At 33.0% G+C, this 15,571-nt stretch overlaps 2 protein-coding genes across 4 annotated transcripts in view; both read right to left on the reverse strand.

Annotated features, from left to right (window-relative positions):
* The window catches only part of LOC127698417 (probable RNA-binding protein EIF1AD), a 208,818-nt gene that overhangs the window by 83,955 nt on the left and 109,292 nt on the right, over window positions 1-15,571 (reverse strand). The gene's annotated exons all lie outside the window — the stretch shown is intronic.
* Window positions 4,101-9,580, reverse strand: LOC127698392 (uncharacterized). 2 transcript variants are annotated; one of them, XM_052201844.1, is made up of 2 exons: window positions 9,417-9,580; window positions 4,101-7,429 (listed from the first exon to the last, which is right to left on the reverse strand). In XM_052201844.1, exon 2 carries the CDS (start codon window positions 7,371-7,373, stop codon window positions 5,691-5,693), a length of 1,683 nt encoding a protein of 560 aa, XP_052057804.1. In that variant the 5' UTR covers window positions 7,374-7,429; window positions 9,417-9,580; the 3' UTR covers window positions 4,101-5,690. The 2 variants fall into 2 exon arrangements, with proteins under 2 accessions (XP_052057804.1, XP_052057802.1); XM_052201842.1 differs by having other exon boundaries at window positions 9,339-9,580.

A 15,571-nucleotide genomic window follows, 5' to 3' on the forward strand; every position in this document is an offset into this window, starting at 1 on the left:
AAAGTGTATCCATGATTTTGTCGTCTATTATACCGGTTTTACATACAGTTAAATGTTTTGTACCAATGTTTACAGTGTATTTACGAATAAAAGAAGGTGGGGTATACGTCGATGAGATTACAACTCAAAAGATACAAACAAAAAACCAGACCACATCCAATAGTCAACACACTGTGTAAGCAATCTATACAGACCACATCCAATGGTCAACACACTGTGTAAGCAATCTATACAAACCACATTCAATGGTCAACACACTGTGTAAGCAATCTATACAAACCACATTCAATGGTCAACACACTGTGTAAGCAATCTATACAGACCACATCCAATGGTCAACACACTGTGTAAGCAATCTATATAGACCACATCCAATGGTCAACACACTGTGTAAGCAATCTATACAGACCACATCCAATGGTCAACACACTGTGTAAGCAATCTATACAGACCACATCCAATGGTCAACACACTGTAAACAATCTATATAGACCACATCCAAGTATCAACACACTGTGTAAACAATCTATACAGACCACATCCAATGGTCAACACACTGTGTAAGCAATCTATACAAACCACATCCAATGGTCAACACACTGTGCAAGCAATCTATACAGACCACATCCAATGGTCAACACATTGTGCAAGCAATCTATACAGACCACATCTAATGGTCAACACACTGTGTAAGCACACAATACAGACCACATCCAATGTTCAACACACAGTGCAAGCAATCTATACAGACCACATCCAATGGTCAACACATTGTGCAAGCAATCTATACAGACCACATCCAATGGTCAACACACTGTGTAAGCAATCTATACAAACCACATCCAATGGTCAACACACTGTGCAAGCAATCTATACAAACCACATCCAATGGTCAACACACTGTGCAAGCAATCTATACAGACCACATCCAATGGTCAACACATTGTGCAAGCAATCTATACAGACCACATCTAATGGTCAAAACACTGTGTAAGCACTCAATACAGACCACATCCAATGGTCAACACACTGTGTAAGCAATCTATACAGACCTCATCCAATGGTCAACACACTGTGTAAGCAATCTATACAGACCACATCCAATGGTCAACACACTGTAAACAATCTATATAGACCACATCCAAGTATCAACACACTGTGTAAACAATCTATACAGACCACATCCAATGGTCAACACACTGTGTAAGCAATCTATACAAACCACATCCAATGGTCAACACACTGTGTAAGCACTCAATACAGACCACATCCAATGGTCAACACACTGTGTAAGCAATCTATACTGACCACATCTAATGGTCAACACACTGTGTAAGCACTCAATACAGACCACATCCAATGGTCAACACACTGTGTAAGTTGTCTCTTTGACACATTCCCCATTTCCATTCTCAATTTTAATCTATACAGACCACATCCAATGGTCAACACACTGTGCAAGCAATCTATACAGACCACATCCAATGGTCAACACATTGTGCAAGCAATCTAAACAGACCACATCCAATGGTCAACACACTGTGTAAGCAATCTATACAGACCACATCCAATGGTCAACACACTGTGCAAGCAATCTATACAGACCACATCCAATGGTCAACACACTGCGTAAGCAATCTATACCCAATGGTCAACACACTGTGTAAACAATCTATACAGACCACATCCAATGGTCAACACACTGTGTAAGCAATCTATACAGACCACATCTAATGGTCAACACACTGTGTAAACAATCTATACAGACCACATCTAATGGTCAACACACTGTGTAAGCAATCTATACAGACCACATCCAATGGTCAACACACTGTGTAAGCAATCTATACAGACCACATCTAATGGTCAACACACTGTGTAAACAATCTATACCGACCCCATCCAATGCTCAACACACTGTGTAAGCAATCTATACAGACCACATCCAATGGTCAACACACTGTGTAAGCAATCTATACATTGTTAAGCTCTAAATCGCTCCGAATCAAAAGAAGTTGTGGTAAAATTAAATAAAAACTATCAAAGATCTACCATCAAAACCAAATTCTCCAAAGTGACAAAAGATGACCACTGACGAGGTTACTGACTTAAGACAAGTGACAAAAGATAACCACTGACGAGGTTACTGACTTAAGACAAGTGACAAAAGATAACCACTGACGTGGTTACTGACTTAAGACAAGTGACAAAAGATAACCACTGACGAGGTTACTGACTTAAGACTAGTGACAAAAGATAACCACTGACGAGGTTATTGACTTAAGACAAGCTCATAAACACAAAAGATAACCACTGACGAGGTTACTGACTTAAGACAAGCTCATAAACACAAAATATAACCACTGACGAGGTTCCTGACTTAAGACAAGCTCATAAACACAAAAGATAACCACTGACGAGGTTCCTGACTGAAGACAAGCTCATTAACACAAAAGATAACCACTGACGAGGTTACTGACTTAAGACAAGCTCATAAACACAAAAGATAACCACTGACGAGGTTACTGACTTAAGACAAGCTCATAAACACAAAAGATAACCACTGACGAGGTTACTGACTTAAGACAAGCTCATAAACACAAAAGATAACCACTGACGAGGTTCCTGACTGAAGACAAGCTCATTAACACAAAAGATAACCACTGACGAGGTTACTGACTTAAGACAAGCTCATAAACACAAAAGATAACCACTGACGAGGTTACTGACTTAAGACAAGCTCATAAACACAAAAGATAACCACTGACGAGGTTACTGACTTAAGACAAGCTCATAAACACAAAAGATAACCACTGACGAGGTTCCTGACTTAAGACAAGCTCATAAACATGGATATACTAGTAATCCTAACTGCAGTTCATTTCACGGATTTCAGTGACAAACTCTAACAAAAGAGAACCCACTGTGAAATCTACATCATACCATGAAAGTAAAATACTTCCATTACCATGCCATTCATGAGTGGTGCAGCAAAGGAAATTCAGTATTTAAAAAGGACAATCATAAGTTATCATATTCTTGTTTTGATGGTGTCTACCGAAAAACATCACCTAGTTGAATATAAAGGCCTGTAATGACTTTTTTCAATCTTTTTGTAGTGTTAAGTAGTATTCTTATACTTAGATTATTGTATTTTAGATCATTTTACAATCCTTTCATATCATGTAGTTTGGCTGAATATTCAAGCTGTTTGTTTTACTACTTTGTTATGTGCAATGTCTTGGATAAATATGTATAACCTTTATTACACCATGTATTTTTTGAAAAATCTAGCTAATGAAACAAATTACAAATTACATACATAGTTTTGATTTAATTAACTTAGCCTATAATCAATATTATGCCTATAATCAATATTAGCAAATCAAATTGGTAAAAATACGACAGTTGTGGAATTGAAAAAGTAAATTGTTATGACTGATACGTAAACTGATACGGATTTCAATATTATACACTAACAATAATTAAACATATCTTTCATCTATAAAAGTGGTCCTCAAGGACAATGCTACTTATGTGTGAGTTGACAGGACTTACAAGGCCGCAAATTATTATGATTCTCGTATTTCTCCAAATGAATCAATATAGTAATTAATACGTACACTAGACTAAGTACTTTAAATCGGTCAAAATATTCAACAATTATATCAATGTTACACTCTAAATTACATTTAAAACGCCGTATATACTCTAAAACTTCATTTCTTGTACAAGCCAATTGACATTTTAAATACTAGATTAGATTCATTTACCCTCAGGAAAATATACCCATTTAAAAATCTCATTTAAGTGATCACGTCAAATAGTATAAAAGAAAATTAGAATGGAATTTCTCCATGTAACATTTGAGCATTTTGAATTTTTAAAATATGGAAAACAAGGGAAAGATACCGGAAGAATACAGAAGTATTGACTCTTCAAGATATCTAACCTCTACAGCATTACCTGACCGTCATATTTAATCTAAAACAACTACCAACAGTAATTCTGTGAGCCAAGCACGTTAAAATTCAGGATGGTGTAGGTCATGGTCGACTTAATCGTATTATCATGGCATTGGCCTAAATATGAATATATCATAATGCAACAATCCTTTAATCAATCAATTAACCAATCAGTTTTATAAAAACACATCTTGTCAATAGTTACAGAAAACCTTTATGGTTTTCAGGGAAATATTACGTGTACATTTTTTTTATTAGAATCAAAACAATTCTTGTCAAGCTGTATTCGTATCTATTTGATATTATTTTTTTTTGCATCTATCTGTCTTCCACACGAGAAAGCCTGAATGACATGCCTGAAAAATACTATCAAATCTTTTTAAGCACAAAAAAAAAGTCTCACTAAAATGAATATTTGAAAATTTAGAAATATCAATTGAACCGAAGACAATTTGTAAAAAAAAAAAACGAGATGTAATTGAAAAAGAGATGTAATTATTTTTCAAATCCATTTCTTTCTAACATTATCGTTTTGCATTCCATTTTATATATATACGAAGGATACAGCTTATTGTTTAGAGAATTTCTAAAATTTGATTCTAAATAGAGAATTCAATTAGGAATTGAAACTTAGAAAATTTACAATGATGCCCATATTCAACCCATTGCAAAAATGAAGGACTGAAATGAAGGATAAACTTTTCTCACAAGCTCATTAAACAAGTTGTGATTGTATATGGGGAAACCCATATTCGCCCACATTTCGCAAGGTTCAATATATTCTGTATAAAAAATCCACATTAAAAATTAAACTGCAGATATGATTCAAATGCAGGTGTTGCTTTAATTTTGACGAAGTATATAAATATCATTTATCTCATTTTATTCGAAAACATTACATGTATCTTATGGCTATTATAAAAACCACATTATATTCAATATACAGTTTTTTTTAATTTAGTTTTAAAGAAAAGAGAACATGTATTGTTTCAGTTAAATTCTCTAAACAACTTTCAGATCAAGGACACTTAAACACCCAAACACATATTAAATAATTTAATAACATATAAAATTGTAAAAAAATACTAGAATACTTAAACGAACTGAGTAGGAAAACGCTTAATTTAAGTATGCATGTTGAACGATTTAAAACCACTTGTAAATGTTTGCTTTGTACCTTGTCCTTTCTTTTAGAATAATTTATTCTCAATAGTTTGTTAGTTTATTACGATATATCAGAAAAATCCATTAAAGATAAGATAGATAATAGTATGACACCAGCTGTAAAGAATATTCAGCAAATCTTGATAAATTCAAGTAATTCGAATAAATAAAGTATTGCACTAATTGCGGCTAAAAGACAAAGCATCAATATGAAAGCTTCTCAAGTATTTCGCAAACTATATATATTTCTTCCCACACACATTTTGACGTATTTCCAATTTAAAAATCCGTTTTTTTCTCCGAAAATGAAGGTTCTCTGAGTTTCAATGACAAAAATATTAATTTCTTTAAAACATGAAAACATAAAACAAGTACTTCCTGACTGTAACAAAATTTCTGCACAATGTATAGCATATATTATAGTTTGGAGTTGTTATAAGTACCCGCATCTGTGGTGAAATGATATTCTAATGTGCAATATCGAAAAATGAACACTTGTTATTCGCAGGTTGAGAAATGCAATGTTTCTAAAAAAAATGCAGTACAAAATTTATCGTGAAGTTATTCCAAATCACTTCTCTGTCGCAGGTATCGACACGGTTGAAGAGTGGACCACCACTGACTCTGCAGTTTATCTTCCTCGCCAAGTTCCTTCAATGAAAGTTCTTTCGCTTTCAACAACTGTGCAGTTGTAATAGTTTTTAGCCATTTATCAAGTTTAAGCTTTACCTTTTCGTATTCGGTTTTGTCTTTTTCGTCAATAGTCGTTTCTTGTATTTCTGGTTTCAAATTCGGAACTCCTTGTGTTTGCTTTTCTTTGTTTGAAGATACCCACTGTTGTGTATCACCATAATTTGACTTTATCCCGCGTGTAACTTCAAGTAAAAAAGGTTCAGTAATAATGCCATGCTGTCCTCTCTGAAAAGCACGCCCGAATCGGGCAATGGTGCATGCTGGATCAACGTTGAGTAGAGTTGTGTTTTGTTGAATATATTGTCTTTTATGAAGAAAATATTCCTCTCTATTATCAAGCACATATTTAAGATATTGTAACAAAACTGTGTGATCTACTTTGACTTCCTGTTCATCTTTTCTCTTTCCCTTACGTTTCGGTTTGTTTGATCTTTCCATTTCAGTTTGTTCATCGTCGGGTTCCTTTATTTCATTTTCATGAGACGCTACATCTACAATTGGTGATGTATTAACATCCTCGATTTCTTTCAGTTTTTCTTCTATTTCCTTGTCTTTGATGTTTTGTTTGCGCGTGAATCTTCGTCTTCGTTTTGATTCCATGGCCTCTAAATCATACCCTGCATCTTTTAATGCTTTTTCGTGACAACTAAAATTGCTTCTTTTTGGCAAGTAGTACTCAAGTTCCTTCTTTGTAAATCTAATGCCAGAATAAACTTTCTTAGTCTTTTTTGAAGACTGACACGAATTTTGACTCGACACAGAGTTACTTCGATATCCGGGGTCGGACACAGACGATAACGGACGTTGGTTTAACTCTGAACTAACTTTTCCAGAACAGTCGGATTTACCAGGCTTGTTAGGTTCGTTAGTGTCCTTTATTCGTTTTATAACGACAGAATCCGTATCCGGCATGATAATAGGAAAAACATTGGACCCTTCTTTTGTCATTTTGCTTTCATTATGCAAATTGTCTTCAAGTCTCTTACTTTTATCTCCAGATACTTCGGGATTACTTTGCTTATCCTTCAGAACTTTAGTCTGATTCGGCGACGAGTTCTTAATCTCTTTCTCTTCACCTTTAACATTTTCTGGTATAGTAGAAAGTTGATTGGTCCGACTGTTAATACCATTCGCACTAGTTGGAGAAGACATTTTCTTGCGATTTTCTTTTTCCTCTAAACTTGTCATTTCATTTTCGGTATCTGTTTCGACTGTTACAATTTCCTTTGAGTCGTCGGCAATTTCTTTTGGCGGTTCCTTTGTGAAATCATCCAATTCAAACGAGTTCGATATAATTAGATCTTTATTAGGTTTTTTCTCTTCCTTTTCACTTGACTGGTGTTCCAGTGTTGTAATTTCGCCACAATTTGCTAAACTACTTTCTTCATTTGAAATTCTATTTAAATTCACATTTTCAACGCATACATTTGAAGGTGCCTCTAATGCGGTGTCTTTTGTTTTGTCTTTGACATCTATTATGTCAGTAACCATTTGTCTACGTTTTGAACATACCATTGTTTCATTTAATATCTTCTTTGCCTTTTGTTTCATGTTGACAATACAGAACAAGAAGAATGTATTCTATGGATTCCGAATATTCCAATTATCTGTACAAAACGAATGTAATAATAAGATTTAGATAACTTTCCGACCTGACTTTACAACGTAGTATTTCTGAAAGAATGCTATATGTCATAATAAGAAAGTCCTTTATATGTATATATATCCATTCCAAATTGAAGTTCCAATTCACTTGTTTAAATGCCAGTTACGTGTTTAAATTTTTGAAATTTTTAAAGAGGTTCCCACTTTAAACAGTTCATTAAGTTAGTCAATGATCTGAAGAAAACTAATAAACAACCATTGGATAATTACCATGTACCAGGTATAAAATTGTATCTATTAGAATTAATGTGCTTCCTTGTATCATTTCGTCTCAAATACGACAATTCAAACTATTTCTAATGCAGAACTTATTCGTTAGTTTTTTTTTTTGTTTTTTTTTGCTTTTGCCCACAGTGACTTCCTAATTCCAGCACTAGCTACTATTAATACAGAATTTGTTTTCACAGCTTCGTTTTAAATCTAATTCCAATTAAAAATATAATATTGTTCAAAATTATAAAGTCCTAATGTCAATTTCAAACTTAATTTCGTTGAGTAGTCACAATACACAATATTTTATAAAATCATTATTTGCTTGTGTCTTTTATTCCTATCTTCGAGATAAACGTATTTGCTTTGTTACCCCTGGTACGATCTAAAATATAATTCTCTAAAATCCCACGAAGACTGATCATAATCTTTAAATGATCGATAGTTTTGTGACTGTTAAAAACCTACATAATTATCTCCCGTTGAACTTTGTTTAATTTAGATTTTTAATATCATAATGTTATGATTCTAACTCAAGATAACAAAGGCTTCCAAATAACACGAACTGTCCTCGATTTCTACAGGTGATTTGTTACAAATCTACAAGTCTGAACAATAAATATAATACAGAAATTGACATTTAACGTAAACATTACCCGACTGTTATTTTTTGTTAAACTAACGAAATTTATCAAATACTTCTGAATTGTATAACTGATAATGCTAGCATATACTTATCTCTTGGTTGACTGAATTGTATAACTAGTAATTCTAGCACAGACGCATCTCTTTGGTTGACTGAATTGTATAACTAGTAATTCTAGCATATACGCATCTCTTGGTTGACTGAATTGCATAACTAGTAATTCTAGCATATACGCATCTCTTGGTTGACTGAATTGTTCAAACGGGTATTCCTGTTAACTAAATGTTTTTCATCTAGATATTTTTGATAGCAAACTCATAGCTCGTCCGTTGTCGTTGTCCTCTATTGCAAATCATGCAAGTCGACGCGAAACATATGCTCGTAATTAGATGTAATTGGCTTTGAAACTAACTTACAGTAATTGCCAGTACTCGTAGATCGGTATTTTGTGTCTTAAGTCTATTTGATAGTTGTGTTTGTGCTTTGTGTCGATATGATGAATCAAGCCTTTTTCAGCTGATATTTACAGTTTGTGTTTAGGACACTGTTACACCAGGTTAGGGGAGGATCGAGTTTAACCCTGCCACATACTGTACGCGCCTATCCCAAGTCAAGAGCCTATGGTTCAGTGCTTGCCGTTGGTTGCTGTCTATCATATTTGTTTTCTGATTATTGTTTTGTACATAAATCAAACCGTTGGTTTTTTCGTTTGAATGAGTTTCCTTTTGTCATGTCGGACCATTTATAGCTTACCAAATAGTGTGTGTTTTGCTCGATGTTGAAGGCTGTACAGTGACTTATAGTTGCTTAAATCGACGTCATTTTGTCTCTGGTGGATAGATGTCTCATCTTCTTATCTTTTTATCGATTTTAAAATATCAATACATGTACAAAAAATAAACATACTTACTGTTAAAAATTGAATGAAATCAAATTAAGTTTTATTCTTAATTAACCATTCTGATATATTCTTTATACAATTTTTAACTTCTTACCTTTCAATATAATTTACTGTGACAATTTGAAGACCGTGTAATCGTCTATCCCAATTATTACAATTCTAAACTTCTTACCTTTCAATCAGAGAATTTAATGTTACAGAAGACCATGTAATCGTCTATCCCACGTGTATTTAATTTTTCCCCCTTCAGACAAAGTTGTTTGATTTTGTAATTAACGCTTTTCAAAATTAATCAGTCTCGTTTGTTAAAACACCCAGGAGTCTGCACGGGACAAGTGGTTCGTTATACTGAACAAAAACGATTTTGTTCATAACCTGAGTTATGAAATCAATGCTTTTATTGATTATATTTCCTTTTATTTTGATACATTGAACTGTGAAGTGAACATATCAGATAACATGCATCATTTAAAGAACCTTTTCAGAAGGATTATGTGCATTTTACATGTTCTCAATAAGCTTATCAGTACGTTTTTATTTATATATTTTTATCTTAAAAACTGATTTTTTATTCATGAAAATATGAGTTCATTCGAAAATAAAATAAATTAAATACTAAATGATAATTGATTATGTACATGTATAATCTGGTTTACGAAGACTGATTTTTTACAGGAGCATAATAACCTTTATGGAAACATTTATAGTAATTGATAAAAATTTATAATCAGCATAACAGTATTGGGAATAGATTTACCAAAACTAAAAAAAAAGGACCGAGCAATGGAGTCTATAGGTTTCTGTGATACTGAAACAAACACTATGAGCCCGAATAAATATTGGATAGGAGTAGGCTATGCATAGTTTTCCACACTTGCTTTTGACATTGTTAATTTTTTGTTTGTTGTTGTGTATATGGTGTGGTTTGTAGACACCTATTTAGCATATATTTCCTCATAAGCTTTCTGGAATACTTTGAAATTTTGTGCTCTAAGTTGAACTTTAGATGCTCACCAACTCGAAAATCGGTTGATAAAGTAAAATATTTCGATTTATACAAATAAAAAACGTTTTTGTACTAAACAGTCTTGGAATTTTGTACTAAACCGTCTTGGAATTCAATTTAATGAACTATTGGACAATGAAAAGTTGCAAATAATTCTGGACATCACACCGGTAGCAACATCAAGAAAACTCTCTCCAGCCAGTGTAGCAAAAGTAGAACGCCTAACTAGACGCTTGATATACCAGCTACATATAGCCCGTTATAAGATAGTAAGCGGATGATAATAATAAGGATAATGACTTTAAAAGGAAAAACTAACCACTTCCATAATAAAAGATTCAATATCTTTGCCACAAAACTCATATACTAGTCAATTTACAGAGTGAAAAATAATGAACCTATTTTACCATATATACATGTACATACTAGTGACATTTTATTAAAGTGTGCGATCTTATATCGAAAATATTTTAAATTATATATAGCCAACATAATTTTAAGCAATATATGGATTATATCACACAAAGGACTTTTTAGAAGAGCCGAATATAACTTTTATTAAACCAAGAGTTCCAAATGGTGAAGTTGAAGTCATTCCTTCGTAAATTTTACGGACGCCATCACGAGTTGGTTGACCGTTATGGAATAACCGTTTCACAGATGATATCGGATATGTTCCTTGTGTCGTAACTACAATACCCTCCTTTTTCACGAATGTGACTTACCGAATTAGACTATTTACCGGATTTGTAATAACATAAGCAACACGACGGGTGCCACATGTGGAGCAGGATCTGCTTACCCTTCCGGAGTACCTGAGATCACCCCCAGTTTTTGGTGGGGTTCGTGTTGCTTAGTCTTTGGTTTTCTATGTTGTGTCGTCTGTGCTATTATTTGTCTGTTTGTCTTTTTATTTTTGGCCATGGCGTTGTCAGTTTGTTTTCGATCTATGAGTTTGACTGTCCCTCTGGTATCTTTCGTCCCTCTTTTAAACAATACTTTAAAATATAGCTTTTAAATCATGAGGAAGAGGCACTCATTCTTTTATCATTTTACCGTGATACGAAAGCAAATGATTTTATGGAATAATGTTGTTGATATCTTAAAGAAATGAGTTATACTTTTAATGCATACCTAGCTACGTATACAAAACGGTTAAGGGAACCGAAACCAAATCTGAAAAAATGTGTATATATATAAAGAAAGAAAGGAATTTTATAGTGACTTGACTTTTAATTATCGTACGATAAGCACAGAAACATTTTAATTATAAAACAAAGGATTTTTAATATAAGTGTGTGTGGGTAGGATTTCACTGTATATATAGAGCACTGCAATATTGGTGGAGGCATCACTGTACATAGAAATTGCAGATCACAAGTTCTACATACTAGCGTATGGTTCCTCTACAAAGGGGGTTAAAGATACAGAGGTAAGGTAAGGTTGATGAACTAATACTATTGTCTTTGTATTTTTGAAGCAAGGAATCTTGTCATTTAGTCAGTAGTCTTCCTCGTCCGTCTTCTAGTGTATTGAAATATTTGTCTTGGTTGCAAAATGTTTTGGTCTCTGTTAGATTTCTTCCCACTATATGTGTATTCACTGGACTATTTAGTTCAATAATCACAGTCTATCGTTTAAGATCATATGGGAGCTCTAGTTGTCTATAGATTTGATTAACTTTTGTTTTGGGGTTGTTATCCCATTGCCTTTTTCCTACATCTACATTTTATTTATGATCATTTAGGAAAAGAAATCCTGGCTATTTGTCTTGACATTTAACTTGACAAACAAACTTTAAAATAATGACAAAGACACAACAAGAAGAATACATGTAAACATGAATGTATCAAAATAATTAGGGAACAACCATGAGAAACATTTCGAACTGTCAGTTTTTCTGTTTTCGCTTTGCCTTTTTCTGGAACTAGTCTACATGCTCTTACACATTCAATACTATGTTTTCTTCTTCTTGCATTTAATTTTACTTTTAAATGTGAAAAAAAACAAAAGTTAACACGAAACACAATAATGCAAAAATTTCCAACTTATATTAAAATAGGCCTTTATTTTTTTTAGAAATAATGTGGGAAAATACTTATTATGATGCATACTTGTATGTTTGATTAGCTTTTTCTCATTAATGTTGTTTTTTGGTAAATAAAGATTGTAATGATTAGTCCATTTGGATATAACATACGTGGTCGATTGAACTTGTACGGAATCGTATACCGTTATATAAAGGCTAACATTTGACACAAATATTTATCCAGTTGAGTGTCTGTTGTTACATGCTGAACACAATATTTTTGTACAAACATGGTCTCTTTTTAGTAAATGAATACAGGAATATAAAACGAGAAAACATTTTGTAACACTTAATATAAAAATAAGAAGATGTGGTATGATTGCCAATGAGACACCTCTCCACAAGAGACCAAATGACACAGAAATTAACAACTATTATAGGTCACCGTGCGGCCTTCAACAATGAGCAAAGCCCATACCGCATAGTCAGCTATGAAAGGCCCCGAAATGACAAATGTAAAACAATTCAAACGAGAAAACTAACGGCCTAATTAATGTACAAAATAATGAACGAAAAACAAATATGTTACACAGCAATAATCGACAACCCCTGAATTACAGGCTCCTGACTTGGGACAGGCACATACATGTATATATTTCTTTATCTCATATAAATCGGTTTTATTTCCGATCGTCACTCGTCCCACTTTTCAAAATTACAGATAATAAAGGAATGAAATCATGTACATTTGACCAGAACCATACAATTAGTGATATATGCAATGTGATATTTTCAGTTGCTCTTCCTCGAGTGGGATTGAAATAAAAATAACAGGACACAAGGGGATCGGGGACAATCTGTTCACGAAGGTTCAAGTTAAATTACGAGATATTATTTTCATTTAAATGCTTATTTTGTCCACTTTTCTACATTCATTTGTCAGATATTCATACAATAAAAAATTAATAAAAAAAAAAAACTCACGTGTGGTTTAGGATCTTATTATACTTCCCGAGCACCTAAGATCATCCCCGGTTTTTGGTGAGGTTCGTGTAGCTCTGTCTTTAGTTTTGTATGTTGTTGTGTTTTGTGTACTGTTGATTGTCTTTTGATCGTTTTCGTTTTTTGTTATGGCATTTTCAGTTTGTTGTTGACTTGTGAGTTTGAATATTCCCTTTGGTATCTTTCGCCTCTCCTTTATACTCAGGGATTGTCAAAGCAGGATAAAAATGAAAAATGATGACTAAAATCAGCTGCATCAGCTTAAAAACAAAGACTATAGGAGGTCATGGTGAACCATCAAGGCAATCTCACCTCATATTATCACTAACTAATGACTGCTTATCAGACAAAAAAAATCGTTATCAAATTAACTATTTCAAGCTACTTAAATAATATAACAGACCCCTTCCCCCTTTTCAGCTGATAAATAGGTCATTATAAAAAATGTCGAATTTTCCGTACACCTATCTTAATTTGTTTTCATTTTTAATGAAAAGTGCCGTTGTAAGTGTTTAAATGAAAGTTTGTAGGTGTAGGATTTATATGAGTCTAGGTGTAGATGTAGGATTTATGAGTCTAGGTGTAAATGTAGGATTTATGAGTCTATGTGTAGGTGCAGGATTTATGAGTCTGCACATCAAAAATAAACATGATTTAGATCTCTTTTGATAAGATTAATATATATCTAAGTCAGATTTTTGTGTAATTTATCTTCGTACAGTGTCAGGGTAACACATTTCAAATGATTTGTTTCCTGTTTTTTTTTTCTATAAAATCTGCAAAATTACTATTCTAGAATGGTTATGATAACTTTAACGAAAAATCACAGTTTCTTTATTATTTTATGTAACATGTTTTCTACAATCTAAATTCAATCAGCCTACATGAAATGCATGTCCATCCTGTTACTGATATTAGATCAACCGTTAAATTGTTTCTATCTGTGAATAATGAACTATTAAGTGATGATTTTAAAAACCCCGCATCCTAAAAACTGAACACGGCACGTTTCTTGCATAAACTGTAAAGAAAAGAAAATTCAAGACATTAAATGAAAAAAATAAGTGAGTACATGCTTTTATCCTGTCCATGCTGCTACCAGTAAATCTATTAATGACAACAATATTATACTTGTAAAAAGTGCATTGATTATTATCTTCGCAATTTAGTACAAACAAAATGCAATACTGCCATCGGCAACAGGATAGACAAAACGGGTAACAGGATAGAACTTGATATGTTGATATATATCGTTAACGTGCGTTCTTGTTACCAAAAACAAAATGAATAAAAGAATAGAGTTCCAATGTCCCCCGCGTTGCACATAATTTATCTATCCAAGGTACAACACTTTATTTTGTTCTTTAAAACTTTTTATTAATATCTTAAGAGAAATGAAGGCTTCAGAGCAAATGCAATGTAAATTCCTTTATAATTGAAAATATTTGAACACATGAGAGCGATAACATTGCAATTTTCCATATAATCAATATTTTCAAGGGGCATAAGTCTTTTAAAAATAATTGATCGCCACTGATTTTTGAACTCTTCAAGAACATTGATGATATTAACCTACAATATAAATTTCATAAAAATCTGGCAAGAATTGTACACATTAGAGCGCTCATGAAATGAATATTTCCAAAGGGCATATGTAACTCTTTTAAATATTATTAATCGTCCAAGACATTGATTATATAAACCTATGATATAGTTTTCATAAAATTCTGGCAAGAATTGTATGCAAAAGTCATGAGAGTGCTAACGATTCAATTTTCCATAAAATTAATGTTTCCAAGGGCATAACTCTTTTAAAAATAATTGAACGGGACTGATTTTCGAACTCGTCCAAGACATTGCTGATATAAACCTATGATATAAGTTTCATAAAAATCTAGCTAGAATTGTACAAATGAGAGCGCTAACAATGCAATTCTCAATATAATTTATATTTCCAAGGCAAGGGTCATAACTCTTTTAAAAATAATTGATCGGGACTGATTTTTTAACTAGTCCAAGACATTGCTTATATAATAAAACCTATGATATAGTTTTCATAAAATTCTGGCAAGAATTGTACACATGAGAGCGCTAACGATGCAATTTTCTATAAAATTAATGTTTCCAAGGTGCATAACTCTTTTAAAAATAATTGATCGGCCTTGATTTTCGAACTCGTCCAAGACATTGCTGATATAAACCTATGATATAAGTTTCATAAAAATCTGGCGATTATTGTTCAAGTGAGAGCGCTTTCAAGACCGGACGGACGGACGGACGCCCGGTATTT

The sequence above is a fragment of the Mytilus californianus genome, unplaced genomic scaffold (assembly GCF_021869535.1).
Source record: "Mytilus californianus isolate M0D057914Y unplaced genomic scaffold, xbMytCali1.0.p SCAF_4, whole genome shotgun sequence".
NCBI lineage: Eukaryota > Metazoa > Mollusca > Bivalvia > Mytilida > Mytilidae > Mytilus > Mytilus californianus.

Bases quoted from the DNA above. Each gene is read 5' to 3' on its own strand.
- LOC127698392 (XM_052201844.1), bottom strand. From the start codon at position 7,373: ATGAAACAAAAGGCAAAGAAGATATTAAATGAAACAATGGTATGTTCA.